This window comes from Fusarium poae, chromosome 1, assembly GCF_019609905.1.
Source record: "Fusarium poae strain DAOMC 252244 chromosome 1, whole genome shotgun sequence".
Lineage (NCBI taxonomy): Eukaryota > Fungi > Ascomycota > Sordariomycetes > Hypocreales > Nectriaceae > Fusarium > Fusarium poae.
The window spans coordinates 3,340,058-3,357,048 of NC_058399.1; the positions used below are offsets into that span (position 1 = coordinate 3,340,058).

The 16,991-nt window shown below is 49.3% G+C and overlaps 8 protein-coding genes across 8 annotated transcripts; 4 read left to right on the top strand and 4 right to left on the bottom strand.

The window, feature by feature from the left end:
- Window positions 1-147: 147 nt before the first annotated feature.
- Window positions 148-1,241, top strand: FPOAC1_001101 (uncharacterized protein; the record flags this gene model as incomplete). Its single annotated transcript, XM_044845707.1, has 2 exons — window positions 148-506; window positions 563-1,241. 2 exons carry the CDS (start codon window positions 148-150, stop codon window positions 1,239-1,241), a joined length of 1,038 nt encoding a protein of 345 aa, XP_044711623.1.
- Window positions 1,242-1,393: 152 nt separating this feature from the next.
- FPOAC1_001102 (uncharacterized protein) lies at window positions 1,394-2,183 on the bottom strand (the record flags this gene model as incomplete). The annotated part of the gene is made up of 3 exons (XM_044845708.1): window positions 1,394-1,897; window positions 1,947-2,060; window positions 2,115-2,183. The coding sequence occupies 3 exons, from the start codon at window positions 2,181-2,183 to the stop codon at window positions 1,394-1,396; spliced, it is 687 nt and encodes a 228-aa protein (XP_044711624.1).
- A 434-nt stretch (window positions 2,184-2,617) lies between these two features.
- Window positions 2,618-3,407, top strand: RPL35 (60S ribosomal protein L35; the record flags this gene model as incomplete). The annotated part of the gene is made up of 4 exons (XM_044845709.1): window positions 2,618-2,620; window positions 2,859-2,998; window positions 3,084-3,309; window positions 3,402-3,407. 4 exons carry the CDS (start codon window positions 2,618-2,620, stop codon window positions 3,405-3,407), a joined length of 375 nt encoding a protein of 124 aa, XP_044711625.1.
- A 1,443-nt stretch (window positions 3,408-4,850) lies between these two features.
- Window positions 4,851-6,868, bottom strand: FPOAC1_001104 (uncharacterized protein; the record flags this gene model as incomplete). The annotated part of the gene is made up of 3 exons (XM_044845710.1): window positions 4,851-5,077; window positions 5,128-5,274; window positions 5,344-6,868. 3 exons carry the CDS (start codon window positions 6,866-6,868, stop codon window positions 4,851-4,853), a joined length of 1,899 nt encoding a protein of 632 aa, XP_044711626.1.
- Window positions 6,869-9,010: 2,142 nt separating this feature from the next.
- FPOAC1_001105 (uncharacterized protein) lies at window positions 9,011-9,438 on the top strand (the record flags this gene model as incomplete). The annotated part of the gene is made up of 2 exons (XM_044845711.1): window positions 9,011-9,220; window positions 9,280-9,438. 2 exons carry the CDS (start codon window positions 9,011-9,013, stop codon window positions 9,436-9,438), a joined length of 369 nt encoding a protein of 122 aa, XP_044711627.1.
- Window positions 9,439-9,922: 484 nt separating this feature from the next.
- Window positions 9,923-13,654, bottom strand: PRP5 (pre-mRNA processing RNA-helicase; the record flags this gene model as incomplete). Its single annotated transcript, XM_044845712.1, has 4 exons — window positions 9,923-12,582; window positions 12,637-13,033; window positions 13,082-13,447; window positions 13,508-13,654. The coding sequence occupies 4 exons, from the start codon at window positions 13,652-13,654 to the stop codon at window positions 9,923-9,925; spliced, it is 3,570 nt and encodes a 1,189-aa protein (XP_044711628.1).
- A 494-nt stretch (window positions 13,655-14,148) lies between these two features.
- On the top strand, window positions 14,149-15,047 carry FPOAC1_001107 (uncharacterized protein; the record flags this gene model as incomplete). The annotated part of the gene is made up of 3 exons (XM_044845713.1): window positions 14,149-14,229; window positions 14,280-14,355; window positions 14,437-15,047. The coding sequence occupies 3 exons, from the start codon at window positions 14,149-14,151 to the stop codon at window positions 15,045-15,047; spliced, it is 768 nt and encodes a 255-aa protein (XP_044711629.1).
- Window positions 15,048-15,315: 268 nt separating this feature from the next.
- On the bottom strand, window positions 15,316-16,445 carry FPOAC1_001108 (uncharacterized protein; the record flags this gene model as incomplete). The annotated part of the gene is made up of 3 exons (XM_044845714.1): window positions 15,316-15,642; window positions 15,692-16,244; window positions 16,303-16,445. 3 exons carry the CDS (start codon window positions 16,443-16,445, stop codon window positions 15,316-15,318), a joined length of 1,023 nt encoding a protein of 340 aa, XP_044711630.1.
- Window positions 16,446-16,991: the final 546 nt, after the last annotated feature.

Consider the following 16,991-nt stretch of genomic DNA (forward strand, 5'->3'; position numbering starts at 1 on the left):
GGTAATTGCCCTGTGCTCCACTGATCCCGTTGTGAACGTGGGGACCTGGTCCGGACTTTTTGGAGTCGATAATTTTCCAACGTCTGGTCTGATCTTGTGAGCAAAGAGCTGTTTTAAGGTGTCTCCCACCCCCGCCAACCAACCATGATGGCGTCACGACGACTCGACCTATCCCTCTCCAGCCTCGCCCGTCGACCTCTGACATGTCTATTTTGCGAATCTCGACGATCCTTCACCACCTCCGCTCTTCGGCCAGCGAGGACTGAAAAACCAGGTGCCGGCGCATCCTTGGATCCTCAAGCAAATGTTGCCAAGCCAATCGAAGCTCCTCGAAGCTATGGAAAGCGACAACAGGGTCACTTCGTACCCAAGCCTCTTCCTCGGCCGATTGGCATGCCTCTACCGCCCAAGGCTGGAGAGAACACAGGCATTGATAGTCGCTCACTGAAGCAGCGTCGTGAGGACTTTGTCAACTACGATAAGCACTTACAACGGCGAAAGGAACTGTAAGAATATATCACCGAATACGTACATCGCATATACTAACAACTCACGTTGACAGAACGGCAAAGATATCACGCCCATATTTTCGAGACTGGGGTAACCTTCAATACCATGAGGGTAAATCCTTTATCGCACCTCCGCGCCTGTTCAAGGCAGAGCTTTCTCTATTCTTTCCCAATTTCTACGGCGAAACCCTCTTAAAGACGGACAGGAACCCACGCGATACAACACCACTTCTCAGCGGCAAGGCTACAGTTATCAATTTCTTCAGCAGTCGCTGGGCTGAGCAACAGGTTGCGACTTTTACTTCCAAGGAGGAAAACCCTGCGCTGCATCAAGTATTGGCGCAGAACGCCGACACCACACAGCTTGTCAATATCAACTACGAGGACAATGCCGGAAAGGCTTGGTTGATTCGTTTCTTTATGGGGTCATTGCGAAAGCAATTCCCTGAGAAGGACTGGGACAAGTACTTCCTGGTACGACGTGGCGTCACTGACGACATTCGAGAGTCCATTGGCCTGCTCAACAGTAAGGTCGGATACGTCTTCCTTGTCGACAAGTACTGCCGCGTTCGGTGGGCGGGCAGTGGAACAGCCCACCCCGTTGAGACAGAAGGCCTTGCCAAGGGTCTCTCCCGTTTAGTGGACGAGATGGATCACGAAGCTACCTTGCCAGCCACAGCAAAGGAGCAACACCCAGGTAAACAGCATCTTGAGGTGCCAAAACTCTTGTAATTAGACGTCCTCCAGTAGAGGAGAGACGATTGTAACTTTAGACATGCCAGACACCATGAACCCACCATGGCCTAGGTATTGTACAATATCAAATACGCTGATACCCCTTAACACCTAAAACATTATGCAAAGAAACCAAGTCCCGCCCAGTTTCACGAAAAGAGGAAAAAGACGATGAAGCAAAACGCAACGAAGCTGCCCATGATAATGCCATCCCTCCTCTTCTTAGCCGATATCCTTCCAATCAGCGTGTTAATCCCGGGCACTTGGCTTGCTGCGTGTGTGATCCTCCTGTTGATGCTTGCCAATGTTTCGCGCTGCAGGTTGAAGCTGTCATTGACAGCATACGCCTGGCTAAGCACGTTGTCGGCCATGCTGTTACTGTTATCGATGCGATTCCGCTCCTGCAACATGTAATCGGCCTCGGCAGCTTCGGGGTTGTTCTGACGGTATTGGTCGATATCCGACTGGACGTTGGACAAAAGGTTCGCACGATTACGAGCCTCTTGTAGATTTGAGCATAGTTGGATTAAATTCTTCTTGTGATCAGCGAGCTTCCTTTGGAAAGTGTTGAGATTTTTCTGTTTTATGGCGGAGGAGGTAAGAGCGGCTTCAGAATCAAGCAGTCGGACGAGTTTGCTAATGACATCCTCACGCTGAAGGGAGTTAGTAAAGAACATGTGAGCGCGGAGTATCAGTGTGCACCTTTTCTAATAACTCCTCCAACTTCGTCTCTGTCTCGCGTTCTTTTTCTGTGGGCTTGGGTGGGATATTAGGAGCTGCTGCGAATCGCGAATACGTATGGAACAAGTTCTCCGTCTAAGTAAAGGCGACGTCAGCTTGTAATTCGGCGCATGATGTCGTTCGATGTACCTGTTTTTCTAGATTTCGAGCTTGTTGCATTAGACTAGTCCAGCTTACAGATCCCGAAGGTGCAGACATTGTGTTTGGTGTATACAATGTTCTGATGACTGCGTTGTGATGTGCTTGCGCAAGCTTGAATTAATCTACAATCTACCAACTCATGATCAACTCCCTGACGACAGATGGACCAAGCCCGACACCTGGTCCGATTGATGGCAGAATTTCACACCGCCTGCATTAGCGCTACAAGGCAGTCACCTGAATAGACACGTGATCTCCCAGAAAAACAAAACGGAAGGAAAAACCTAGCAAGCCCACCTGCCAATCAAAAATTTCAAATTCTTCTGCACCTTCTCCACCTCGAGTTCTTGCAAGCCCTAATTTTCGAACGCACCTTCTCGGCAAACTTCTCTAAATCGATCTATCGCGACACGGACGGTGACAGGTCGAGGCTGATATTTTGACAAAACACTCGTCGACACACTTCGCACACCACTTCGAAGCTATTCAAGATGGTGAGTACGAACATTCCACACCCTTGTTGTTACGGCAGACGTCGACTGCGTATTGTCGATGTTTCGCGCGGCCATAGAGTCCTTTCGAGCATTCATTCCATCGACCAAACGTACACATACACAATCCACAATCCACGAGCGTCATCACACAACTCAACCCGAGTCTCGGCCATGATTTCGATAGCACAATTCACGCAAGAAAACAATACGGCTTGGACAAATCGCTGACAGGTTGCAGTCGTCGGGCAAGGTTAAGGCTGGAGAGCTCTGGAACAAGTCCAAGGATGATTTGACAAAGCAGCTCGGTGAGCTCAAGACCGAGCTTGGTCAGCTTCGCATTCAGAAGGTCGCTTCTTCCGGCTCCAAGCTGAACAGAATGTGAGCATATTCCCATCTCCGCGGTTTTGTTGTAGAAGCAGGAGACCGCCAAAAAGTTGTGCCCCACTAACGCAATTTCGAATAGCCACGATATCCGCAAGTCGATCGCTCGTGTCCTGACCGTCATCAACGCCAAGCAAAGGGCTCAGCTCCGTCTGTTCTACAAGAACAAGAAGTACGCTCCCCTCGACCTCCGTGCCAAGCAGACCCGTGCCATCCGCCGCCGCCTATCACCCGATGAGAAGTCCCGCGTGCTCGAGAAGACCAAGAAGCGCACTGTCCACTTCCCTCAGCGCAAGTTCGCCATCAAGGTACGATGAACAAATGCTGTGCCAGGAATCTTAAGTTCCTCTCTCACAGCAATACCCACGCCTCAAGATCAACCTACTGACAATTCACCCAGGCTTAAGTTAAAAATGCTGGTAGTTCTTGGCGTGTGACGGACACTGGGTAGAAGGGAAACGGGGTATGGAGGGCGTCGCGTGCTTTTTCTTTGAAAAAACTTCGAAATCTGCATCGCATGGCTCAGGGAATCTCGGTCTGACTTGTACTTATTTCCCGGTTTGGGCCTCGATCTGGGACGGGATATGTCCACAATGGGCTGCCCGTAGGCAGTCTTAAAAAACAAAAATGAGGTCATGATCAACAAGTCCTTGTAAGATACGCGAGAGCAGTGATGGTGATGTTTTGAATCCATATCATAGGAGGTAGCCAGCCATTGAGTTGCACAGCATCCTCGGGTGCACTTTCCAATTGAACAACAGCGAACAAACTTTGGTGCCTTACGAACCTGCAATTGGCAAGGCATAAACTTGCATCCATAAGAGACGGCTGAGATTATGTGACGCCTAATCCAAGGTTCTTTATCCATGCTTCAATTGAAAAAAAACCCTTTCGCCATACCAAAATCTTTCCTCACGGCTCGGCCTTTTTCGGTTGGTTTATTAGGGGTTGCCTCAGATCGGTTCAACCGGAATCACCCCACCATAACCCCAACGGTATCCTTCCAGGCAAAAGTGATGTAAATAAAACTCGGCCGAGCCATTTACGACAGTTTTCATCAATTTTCATCTTTCCGGGTAACGCTTTGAGTCCTGGCTCATTTATCGGTTTCGTCTCTTCCTCAGAGACTTCCCTCCGGACTGGTTCAACGTAGATCTTTCAGACGATCAATCATATCGGCATGTAAAAAGAAGAAGACCCCGCAACAGCGACAGAGTTCAATCCGATTTTCTACGGATTTCTATTCAGACTCGGTGGCCTAGTGGCTTGGCTAGCTGGTGTTGTTCATATGTACTCTGATGAAGGAGGATGACAACTCAGTACCTGGCACGATAGGTCCAACATGCTTCTTTTCTGATGTTCTCAAGTTAGAGTTTCTCGCGTTTAATATCTAATGACAAGGGTCTTCAATTAGATGGAACAGAACGACTGAGCCCACCCAGTACGAACCTTGGCTATGGCAAAGATGACTTGCTGAGTATTGTCATACCACGGCGGTCACACGGCATTGACTTCCAAGTCACATTAACCAGTCGAAAGACGCCTTTTGGTTAAGACTATGTTCGGGCCCATCAAGGACCGCGCTGTGGCCATTATTCTTCCTGTGTCATGATGGCATCGGGTATCTATCTACCTTTATCTGGATCATACGCTCGTCTCATGTTTCGTGCCGCTCATCCGGGGCAGCTTGTTCCAAGAACGCCGGTTTTCGTTGCAGAACCCTGACAACCAAACTCGAGATAACCCCAAACGCCAATGCCAATCTCGAAACGCCAAAAATTATTTTATCGCCGTGCGCGACTTGTATTCCTCGATCACACCATCTTCAATCCACCCCGGCAAGACGATGTCAGGAGCTTTTGCTACTCTTGCGGCTACCATCTGGAAGATGTGTTTGCAGATGCCGACGAAGTTGGTCCAAGCGATGGAAATCTTTCCCGCAATGCTCGCATACGTGACTACCGCGGACATTATGCGTGCGGCGATGCTTGGAAAGGTTGGAGGATTCACCAAAGCGCTTCCCACAAATTTCGCACATCAACGGCTTCTCTCCGGTGTGCGTGCGCATATGCATGGCTTGACGAGATGTTAGCATGAGATGCTGAGCTGAAGATTAACAAACTTACTGAGGGCACTCTGTTGCTTGAAGCGCGCTCCGCAGCCCTCATGTTCACACTTCCATGGCTTCTCTCCTGAATGAGTACGCATGTGCTGCTCGAGCGACTGTTTTGCGGAAAGCATTATGCCACAAATACCGCATTTTACTGGCTTGTCTATGGGTGCCACTGTCAGCATATGGTTCAAGACGGGCTCTAGATTTTGGTCTAGGGGGTATAACTTACACCCGGTGTGAGTCTGCATATGTCGCTCCAATTTGCTCTTTTGCGAGAACGGGCCAGGCCTTATACAGCCGTACCACGTACAGCAGAAACCATATTCGCCCTTCTTCAGGTTCTTTACATGTTCGCTTTTGCAGTGATCCTGAAGTTCCTTGTTGCCCCCGAACGTTTTGGAGCAGAGAATACCATCTTCGCAGAGCCACTTACAGGTGAAGTCAGTCTCTCCACTCATGGACTGGTTGTCGGCCAACTCGATCTTTGGTGTGGGGGAATGGGAAGACATGGAAAAGGCTGCATTTTGGTTCAAAGCCGAGCCGCTGTGGCTGCTGGTGAGATTTCCATCATGATGGTTCAAATCGTCAGTGAAACTATGGCCGAGATCGTGGGCAAATCCAAAATTTTGCCCGATCGCCGAACCAATATCAAAAGAGACGTCCCTATTTGGCTCCTCTGGGCTGAGGATGGCGCTGACCATGGGCTCTGGCTCGGCTGAAGGTGTCGTGACAGACACAGAAGCTGGAGTAGTGGAAACCGTGGTCCCGACGCAATGTGAATCATTGCAAGGAATCGCAGCCTCCTGACATGAAGCATCTAGGCATGGCTCGAGATCAGCGCATGTCGGCTCAAAACAGCATGCGGCCTGAGAGAAGTCGAGTTCGGCGCAAGAGGTATCGAAGCAGCAGTCTGCATCATCTCCTTCGCCACATTGGCTCCAGCACTTGTTATCACCACATGCAGAAGTGCAATCAGCGGAAGCAGCTTCATTGCAGCCATTGTGCGCCGGCCATGACATTGGCATACAATTAGCAATGGTGGCTTGGCTCATCATGTGGGCCCAAGGAGCAACAGCTTGTGGCCAGCGGTTATAGGGACTCGACGGTGCGAACACGCCGCCGTGTTGTTGAAGATCACCAAACGATGGGTGGTGGCCATTCAAGAATGGCATGTGAAAGTTGTGGTGCAAATTCTCATTAACATTCTGGAGGGCCGCCGTGGGTTCGATGTGTTGTAGGTTTTGGCCATGGAGGAAATGGGGCGAATGCAGATGAATATTGGAAGGCTGGTGATAATCTATCTGGTGCTGGTGTTGATTCTGTTGATGCTGATGATGTCGCAACTGCTCGGATTGTCTCCGCCGTTTTTGCCTATGCGCCGAAGCTCTAGTTGCGGCAGCAGACATCTTTACAGGAGAGGCAGAGATGTTTGACTGCGAGCGAGTCTTTGTCCTGGAAGGACGAGCGTTACTTGGCTGGTCATTTCTATGAGGGGCTTTTTCGGTGCCAGATTTTAGATCGAGACCGATCTCGAGAACGTTTTTGGCGGCAGAAGTTTTGCCATAGTGATCAAAACAGCGTTGATCGAGACAAGCGTTCTCGGTATTGTGGCAGGTTCCAAGGGAATCGAGCCCATGTGTCAGGCAGGTATCGTGGCCAAGCATAGAATCAAAGCCATAGTCGACTTTTTCGGGGTCGAAAGTAGTTGGCTGCTGGTAATGGGCAGCAAAGGCTGTCGAGTGCGAGTGGTCCATGGTTTCATGGACAGCTAGAAATAACAAGAGCAATCGCTCGTTCGGATGAAGAGGATCACTTTTATTGTTCCTTGACTCAGAAAGAAAAGCTTCTGAATGAAATCTATAGCCAAGATGTTCATCAGAGTCATTTGAATGGATAAATGGATGGTCACAGCGAAATACCCGAGCGGGCTGTTATGTTGCCAATGACCCGCGCCTGGGAGGATCGATGAGAATGAGAACCCGGATGGCCAGGCGGCTCAAGAACCGGGCATGGGCATTCAAATTCAAGGTGGAGGGGCACTAAAGGGACTCTGTAAACTTCAGTGGATCATGGCACGTTTTAGCGGGGCTGGTCCCTTAGGGATTACAACGTGCCGCCAATCAGAAGCTATCGAATGGGCGCCCGAATATCTCTGGGCATATGTCTTATGGTTGCTGGTTCATAACCTATCGAGTCACAGGATAGGATCGGCTGGAATTTCTATTAATTTTGCAGCAATTTTACGCACTAACACAAAGGGATATTTAGGTTTTCAAAGGGTAAGTGAAGACAAGACAAGACAAGACAAGACAAGACCAAGGACTCTTTCACAGAAACCAGGTACCCTAATCCAGAGGGGAGTTGTTTATGTGAGCGTGGGATCTTGTCATTGGTTTTCTTTTTGCCTAGATCGATATAGAAGAGTATGGTCATGTCAAGTGAATCACTCACTTGGTCTTCACTGTGAGGGGTACATCCAAGTCCCACCTCTCTGGCTTACATGTCCGTCTACATCAGTTCAGTGACCGTAATGGTCCTCTCTGTTCCTGCATCACACACAAATATCCAGTTAACCCACTTTCACTACTCCAATATTCCGTCTACAATGTCTCTCGGCCTGGTCTTCCGGCTGGAGCCCAGATAATAAGGTCCATAACGTTGTTCTCTAATTTGCAGCGGATCAACAACCCTGGATGGCCTCTATTTGGTCAAAGCTCCGTTCCTGCATATCATTCTTAAATGTTCTACTAGAAGTTTCTCTCTCATAACTTCAATGTGCTGGTTAGTCTATATCCTTCTTTTCTAAACTCTCCATCTTACAGATGTCTACCATTCGTGGAAAGCTCATGTTGTCAACAATGCACGTATACTGACAGATATGGCTTCCCACTTATCATAACAGACTCGGCACTACAGAAATCAGAGAATACATGCGCCAATAGACTGTAATGATAAAATGGGCGCTGGGAAATTGACAAGAAAAAAGCTATTGGAGTTTAGTTACCCTGCATAGTCACATGTCTATCAGTTTTCCTTGTCAAGCCAACGCTCACTGCACTCCAAGTTAGGTACTGTAGCAGAACTGACTGGCAATAGTGTAGTAGACCAATATCATAGCTCAAAGTCTTTAAACCATATAGCTCTCTCTTATAGACAAATTTGATAATCACGACTGATACCCTATAGAAACAGTACGCTTCTGAAGATTTGTTGAAAGACCAATTAGACTATCAGTTGTATATCTCCACTCTTATCTTAACCACGACAAAAGAATGGGGTCATATTTCCATGCATGGCACTTGGAGAAAGCCTTTTATAACTTATAGTCTATAAGATAGATTCTCATTAGATGTTAATGATTTTGTAATGTGAATATATTTTAGTAAACAATAGACCATAGTATTCATCCGTCAATGATCTCAAAACATACGAATCACTGCCCGGATGACGTTGCTCACATGAGCCTCTGAGGCGCAGTATTCTTTCTCATATGAGAGAGGACATGAATTTGACTGTAAATAACATCAACAATACAAGTTGACTTATTGTATCAAATAAAAACATTACATTGTGTCGGGATTCGAAAAGACCAGTTGCCAGGCTTCCAATACCATCAAGAGGTAAGTACCCTCAAGGTCTTCTTTCCGCCCTGGAAAGCTCCAAAAGTGCAGCCCCTCAACCTGACCTCGGAGCTTGGCACGACGAAACTCCAACTTCCAACTATCACCGCCACGCAACACTATCTTTGAATCATTTTAACACGATTACTTCAGAGTATATCTCCACCAAGTCAGCGATACAATCACCCAAGTACCAACAACGCTTTGTCTACGCAGTATATCAAACGACACTGAATAACGAAGCTCACATCCACTGCGCCGCGTCACAAAGTAGTCATGGGTAACATCTGCGGCAAGACGGATCCTGAGGCTTTCTCGCAGCCCGGCCGTGTCCTGGGTACCGCACCGCCCCCGGCTTCCGGTACAGCGCCGGTGCCGAAACAGGTCGGCGGCCCTCCAAGAACCTTGGGAGGTGGATCAACCGTTGTCGCTCAAAGTTCAGACGACCCGGAGGATGCGCGAAGGAAAGCCGCCGAAGCTGCCGAGGTCAGCACCCCAGAGAAACAACGACAAGCCCTTTCCGTAGACTGACATGAAAAACACAGGCTCGCGCCAAGGCTGCATCGAAGCCGGGTGGAAAGTTGCAGACACAGCTAGCAGCGCAAAAGAAGCAGACTCGCTCAGAGACACTGAAAGACGCTAGTCAGGAGCAGCTTCGAGCGCGTGAAGCGGATCAAGCAACAGAAGCCCGAAATTGGGCATGAGAAAGGTTCCGATCTCGGGTTGACGGATCAGGTCATATTTCTGGATGGAAAGCAAGACAAGTTCATGCGACTTGGTGTAGTGGCATGGCTATATTGATCTCATGCATGGTTGGGCCAAGATAATGTCGGTATATACCACTCACGGGACGGTTCGTGGTCAGCGTCGTTTTTATTGTCGTTGAGTTGTTATTCAAAGTCACAGCGTTTTATCTTTCGTTCAAACACTAGTTATAGAGGAAAGTTCACACAGCATATACATTTCAGTTCGCACGCCTACTTGTAACAATCGCGTCAAGACTGAGTAATAACCAAATTCCCTATATAGGGTCTCTCTAACGCCGTCATTAACTCCTGTAATTGTGTACATCTCCCCCATCGGATTACCTCTCCCTTATCAACTCCGTGGCTGAACAGCCTAGCCCTGCCTGCACAAGAAGTGGTAGATAATATACGTTTGCTTGGGAACAGCAGGCGCCAAGCGCTATTAAGTGATCGTGTATCGTCCACTGGCAGGTGCTCGACTATCGGCATCTACAGCAGCAATTGTTCCTTCCCGCAACAAGCGTGTGAGTTCGGTAAGGGCAGAGCTGACGACAACTTCGGTATCACCTTCAATAAGAATATACAACTTGGGCTCGGCTCCAGCAGGCACCTCCTTGCCAGCCGGGTAGAAGTTGCCCTTTGTCGTTATTGATGTACCTGTAGCTTCCAGAATCTTTGCCACGTTGGTTCTGTTGGTGACAGCCCACCTGGCCTTTTGAGGGAAATCGTTGATCTCCAACGTGGCGTGGAAAGCACCAGCATCTGGGCCCTTGTTGTCGATGGGTTGGCCAGCACGAAGTTGGCCAGCCTTTCCAAGTCGGCTGTTGATGGCGCTGACGGCAGAACTGACCTTGTCCAATGGGTCCTTAGCCTTGTCCTTTACCACACCACTAGTCTTGACTGGTGGCATGGATTTCGCGTCTGCATCTTCAGTCTTGGCTGACTCGCGAGCCAGCACACCAGATGCTGCAGCTCGGATTGCGTCAAGCGCCTTCTCTGCCTTTTCGTCCTCTTCCTCCTTCTTGTCCTCGGTTACCTCCTCTTCCTCACCCTCGGCCTTGTGAACCTTACGCTCACGCAGACGAGCCGCTTCTCGTTCCTGATCGAGACGGTCGAGACCCTTGCCGCCGAAACCTGACGTGTCTTTAGCCTTTCCAGACTTGACCTTTTCTCTATGGGCTTTTCTCATCTCGTTGAGCCTATCAGGCACGGGCTGCCCACTCTGTTCAAGAGCCTTGGCAATGCCTGGTGCACAATTCTCCTGTTCAGGTGTAACAAAAGTGACAGCAACACCAGTGTTACCGGCCCGACCAGTTCGACCTGCACGATGCACATAATCTTCCAAATGATTAGGAGCGTCGTAGTTGATAACAAGCTTGAGCTGCTTGACATCAAGACCTCGGGCTGCTACCGAAGTGGCAATCAAGATAGGTACAACACCCTTCTTGAAATCCGAAATAGTGGAATCACGGTCGATCTGGTCCTTGCCTCCATGGATTGACATACAGGGATAGCCTTTCATCATCAGCTCTTTGAGCAAGTCATCCGCCTTCTCTTGTCGCTCGACAAAGATCAAGGTACGAGCATCTTCATCGCGGTCATATAGTTCTCCAAGAAGTTCAAGAACACGGTGAAACTTAGACGGCTCGTCTCGGACTTCGACGATTTGTTCGATCTCCTTTGCCACGACACTGCGTCCACCGACTGTGACCTCAATGGGGTTCTTAAGCACCTTCTTGGTCAGCGAGTCGATGATACGAGGCATAGTGGCCGAGAAGAGGATTGTCTGCCTATCGGGTCGCATGTTTGCAAAGATCTTCATGACCTGGGGTTCGAAACCCATGTCAAACATTCGATCGGCCTCATCAAGCACAACATACGTAACTCTCTTCAAGTTGGTGACCCGACCTTGGTTCGCAGCCAAGAGATCAATCATACGACCAGGCGTGCATACAATGATCTCTGCACCACGCTTGAGCTCTGCAATCTGTTCCCGAATAGGCGCTCCACCATAAGCACAAACAGAACGAAGACCCATCATTTTGAGGAAAGGTTTGCAGTCTCGATGGATCTGAACGGCAAGTTCTCGAGTAGGGGTCATGATCAATCCAATAGGGCCATCTGTATCCTTAAGAGGGGGCTGATCCTTGATATGTCGGAACATGGGAAGCAGGAAAGCAACCGTCTTTCCAGAACCAGTTTTGGCAACACCAATAACATCACGACCGGACATTAGAGCCGGGAGTGCCTGCATCTGAATGGGAGTGGGCTTTTCGTAACCCAAGTTGTCAATGACATCCAGTGTTTGGCGTGTGAGACCACATTGAGCCCACTTCTGAACAGGCTTGGGGACGTCTTTTCCATTGACCTTAATACCATCAAGTTCCAGGCGAAGGTCAGCCACCTCAGCCTCCGTAAGAAGACTTAACTCGGCAGGCTCATGCCAAAAGTTCTTGCGGATAGGCTCGATCTCGATCTTGCTGTAATCAATTGTCGGGATATCCTTCTTCTTCCGCTTTGCTGATATGGCCAGCAGAGCGCTTGCATCGCCTTCGTCCTTCTTGTTGAAGTCATATGCATCATCACTGAAGTAGGCCTCAGGCTCCTGGACTTTTTGTGTTGCCGATGTTTTGCTGGGTTGTCTCACATCAGTCTGCTTTAGATCCGCCATGAACGCATCTAAAGGATCGACATCGTCTTCTTCGTCAACTTCCATCTGCGTGACAGGTTCGGACAGGGCAGCGTCATTGTTCGTTGTCACATCACCGTTTGTTGGCACATCCGTGGGTCTGGTATCTTCCTCGCCTGTATCCATCTGGTTCTCGGCCTGCAAACGCCGCTCATGAGCTGCACGGGCAGCAGCAGCAGCCTCTTCCTCGTTCTCGGCAAAGTTATCACCATCGGACTCGTCGTCATCCTGGTCAGCGTATGGAGTGTCATCAGCCTCAATAGGGAGGGCAGGGAGTTTAGTAAGCTTCCGCTTAGTGGTGTCTTCCTCGTCAAGGTCAAGCTTTCGCTTAGCGGCAAGCTTCTCGGTCTCTGCATTGGTTTTGACGAAGCCAAAGCCACTTGCTTTTGTTCTGTTCGCAGGAAGAGCGGATGCTAAAATAGATGCGTCAATAGAGTTGAAGCAAATGATGGAAGACTTGGACGTACCAGTGGTGGCTTGCTTGACCGGGACCGAAATCTTTTCAGGCTGTCCCTCTAGGGAGCCAAGTGCAGGTTTGGAAGCGTCGTTCGCCCGGGAAGCTGCCGACTTCTTGGCGATGGCCTTGGGATCAAACTTGCCAGAGTAGGAGGCAGCGGGGGATTCGACATTTGGCGTCGCAGCAGGTGAAGCAGCAGCGGAAAGCGAAGGGGAAACTGTTTTGGACGACGCTCCGCTTGCCTTCTTGTCCATTTCAGCAAGGAGATTCCTTGTCTGACTGGGGTTTACCTCTTTTTGCTTCTGGCTTGCACTCTCCTTCTTCTTCTTCCATGCTTCAAGCTTGGCCAGTCGTTCGGCCTTCTTGTCGACATCAGCTTGCCCGCCCTCAGCTTTGGGAGTTTGTACCTGTGATCCATCAGCAATGCACTCGGAACCAAGGAGTGTGTGTCGAACCTGACTAGCACCTCCGCTGCCGCTGTCACCGAGTGGCGTCTTCTGATTTCTGCCATCATCACGGTTGCTACGAGCAGGAGAGTCAGTCGTACCCTCACGGCGCCCAGAGACACGGCTGCGGGAATCATCTCGCCTTCTCACATCCCGCTCATAGTCTCGGCTGCGGTTGCGTCGTCGGTCGGTCATGGGCGACCGAATGCGATCATCAAAGCGGTCTCGCGATCTTCGGCGATCTCGTTCTCGATTGTCTCTTCGCCCACCTCGATAATGGTTATCATCTCGTCGATCTAGGGAACGGTCTCTTCGGCGGTAGTTGTCTCGATCTCGTGCACGGTCACGGTCTCTGTCTCGGTCGCGATTTCGGGGCTGTTGATGGAGAAGCTTGTCAGAATAAACCTGACCAGAATGACGGTGCTGGCTTCTTACGTCTGGACTGCGAGATCTGGTGCGCCGACGATGGTCCCTTCCATCGTTGCGACGATCCCTATCCCGGCGATCATCGCTGCGGAAACGACGGGAACTGTGGGTGCTGCCTGCAGGACTTGGTGAGCGCGAGTCTCTCGGTCGAGCCATTGTTGGTGGTCTCGTAGGCTCAGCAGGACACTTCGTTGGTGAGTAGTACTTTTGAACGGAGACCGAAGCCTTTGCAATAATGCGCGATAGCGCGTGGTCGCTTGTCGCTGGCGCAAATATGTGTGATGTCGGTATACCTCTCTTGACGGTGTATTGGGGGTATTGAGAGCTGTTGTCCACCTCGAAATGATAAACAAATAGCTACACAATAGAGGGGCGGGTGGTTCTGTAGGATGCTTGAAGCTTGATTAGTTGGAAAACATGGAGATGAGATGATGGTTTCAAGGCCTCCGAGTTTTACCCACCAGGCAGTTGACAATTGAGCTATCCACAATTTAGAAACTGGGTGCCGCGCTAATCCGAAAAGGATTACAGGTCGTACCTGCCTCGGTTTTGATTTATTAACGACTTTAGTCCCCTGCAACGAAACTGAATAGCGCGTTGCGTCAATCTCAACTCTATCATCATCGCATATCGTCTTGTTGAAACTCAACATGGCCGGCTTAGTAGGATACGCAAGCAGCGACGAAGAAGAGAGTACCCAGGCAATCACTCCTCCCCAACCGAAAAAAAATGTACATGTGTAAACTTCCAATTCACCTGAATATCGACTTATTCTAGTCAGGAACCCGCGACCATTACCCGAGATGCAGGCGTTGAATCACGGACTCAAGAGGCAAAGAAGAAGTCTACTGCATCAGGTGAGATATCTCCCTCCCATTGATTGATTTATATCATGCGCCCTCTTAGACAATGAATCTCATCTCACCATCGACAAGTAGCGCCTAAACCTAAGAGCCCTGGTGCAGTTGCTGTCGAACCTGCCCAACAAAATGCAGTGCCATTGGGACCGTCTTTACCACCCATGGAAGAGGCTGTCATGGATGACCAGGATCCAGCATATAGACCAGCCTCACCATACTCAGCAAATCGTGCTCTTCTTCGCGACCTCACATTGCCGTCGGCACCTAATATGGATATCCCACCGTCACCGCCAGGCTCACCACCACCTGGAGCCAACAAGAAATTCGAGCAATTCCTTGAGCTGAAAAAGAAGGGAACTCATTTTAACGCCAAGCTGGAGCAGTCTTCCGCTCTGAAAAATCCAAGTCTGATGGATAAACTGATGAGATTTGTCGAAATTGATGAACGACATCAGTATTCTACCACACTGCCAACCGACCTCTGGAATCCTACAGCCTTCCCGGAATGGGCTTCCAAGGACAGACTACGAAAGACTAATGATAAAGTAACCAAGGAGAAGGACGTGGAGAGAACAAGTGGTACAAGAACAGCCGTTGATTTTGTCCCTTCGGCAAGTGTAGGGGGCCACGACACGACGATTAAGGGCGGACTCTCGAAAAGTGAAAAGAGGAAAAGTGGATGGAATTAGGGACGATTACACCGACACACATGGACTTCTTGCCCTTACAAAGTTCGAATGAAAAGCTATTATTGCACTCGACGGAATAAAGAAATCTGAATCTCACTTCAGGGTGCAGCGTATAAATGGTGGCCCGCATCAAAAGGTATCATTATAATCGGCTGCGCCTCTGGTCAACCCACTACCTAGCTTTATATTAATCGACCGGACGCCTTTTATCCTTCTTACCTGCCTCAGCACACTTGGTAGCGATCCAAAGATGAAAGGTGCTTTGCAATTAATCCTTTTTGCATTTCACATCATACCCAATGCTCTTCTTTATGATGGCACCAATGTCGATTTCGACAGTCTGGTTTGAGCTTCCCAACGCTGCGGCGAAATATGTGAGATTCTCGCCGTGGTTCATGACCGTCTTGCCCAACAGCTTGAAGGGAAGAATGCCAGTCTTGCAGTAGGGCTCCTCCTGAACGGCGTTCAGAACCAAGGTTTGGTTCATGTTGGCGGTGATGTTGACAACATTGTCGCCTGGCTTAAGGAGTAAGTTTGGAATTGTGAGAGTACCAACTTCTACGTCTCCGACGAAATTTGTAAAGGTAACATTTCCCTGGAATTTAGGTGAGCTTCGGACCTGGAAAGACGCGTGGGTAACTTACGTTGTCAAGGGTGAAGACAGAAGCGTTTGGAATCACGGTGGTACCGTTAAAGTTGGGCTCATCCGTACCATCACCAAAACCAATGTGGCCTTCGGTAACCTCGGTGCCAGCAAAGTGGTTAAGTCCCTTGAGCTCAACTGTCTTCTTAAAGGTGACACCGTACTTGCGCGTCAGACCACTTGGCTTGACCTTTGTCTTGCCATTGACAGTGACACGCAGCGTTTCGTTGTTGTGGAACCAGATGTTGAATCGAGTAAACTCTTCCATGTCGGCGATTTTAACATGTTGGGTAACGTTGACGACCTGGTGTTTGTTGCTGTTGGTCTCGGGCATGTCCACTGTCGCAAATGGCACATGTGCTGGCCAGTCTTCGAGATACATTTCGGCCTCAAATGGATCAACTGATGCATGGATCTTGCCATCGGTGGTAATGGAAGAATCGATCTTCATGAGATACGCGCCCTCCTCGGTTTCGAGGATTTGAACGCTTTCGATCTCGAGCTCAGCCTCGTTGATTTTGCTCTGAGCAATCTTGGGGACAGCAACAAAGATTCTAAAGCGCAATGTCAGCTCGATGACAGTTACCTGAGAGAACACGCGCTTGGACTTACATCACAGGAACCACAATGACGGTAATGATGCAGAGGATGATGAGATACACCCACCAGAAGCGCTTGCAGTGTCTCGCGCAGGTACGCTTCTTGGTCTTGGGAACCCCATTCTCGGTCTGGGTCACGTCGTTCTTCTCCGACATGTTAAATTACTAATATCGTTCAAGGCTCAGCCCTTGAACAGACAAGAAGAAAGGAAAAGGAAGAGGAATGAGTTTCTGACAGGACGTCAGGAACAAGGTGGTGGAAGTGACGAAAGTAGATCAACCTTCAACATGCGACAAAACGAAAAAGAATGAAACGAGAGCACGCCCCAATATAAGTACTAGTCGCACCGGCCGGACATTAAGATCGGTCGACCAGACATTTAGTCTACAGACCTTAGGGCGAAACAAGAAGGCACTTAATGGCACCCGTAATGAATCTGCATCTGTGCCATAGTGTTGTTTAGGGGCGCCAGGTGGGTCAGATAAAAACCAACACACTTGACACTGGAGACGCTAGATTGACACATTTGTCTAGCATCTAGTTATTGGCTGGCAAGCAGGCAAGCTCTTCTTGCTCGTTTCTTTCTGTCGACAAGGTTTAATGTGTCGGTTTTATCTGACCAACTGTACGGCTGTACCGCAATAATGCAGCCATCCCTACCAGCCAATCCTGGTAGGACTAGATCGCCATGATCCGAGTCC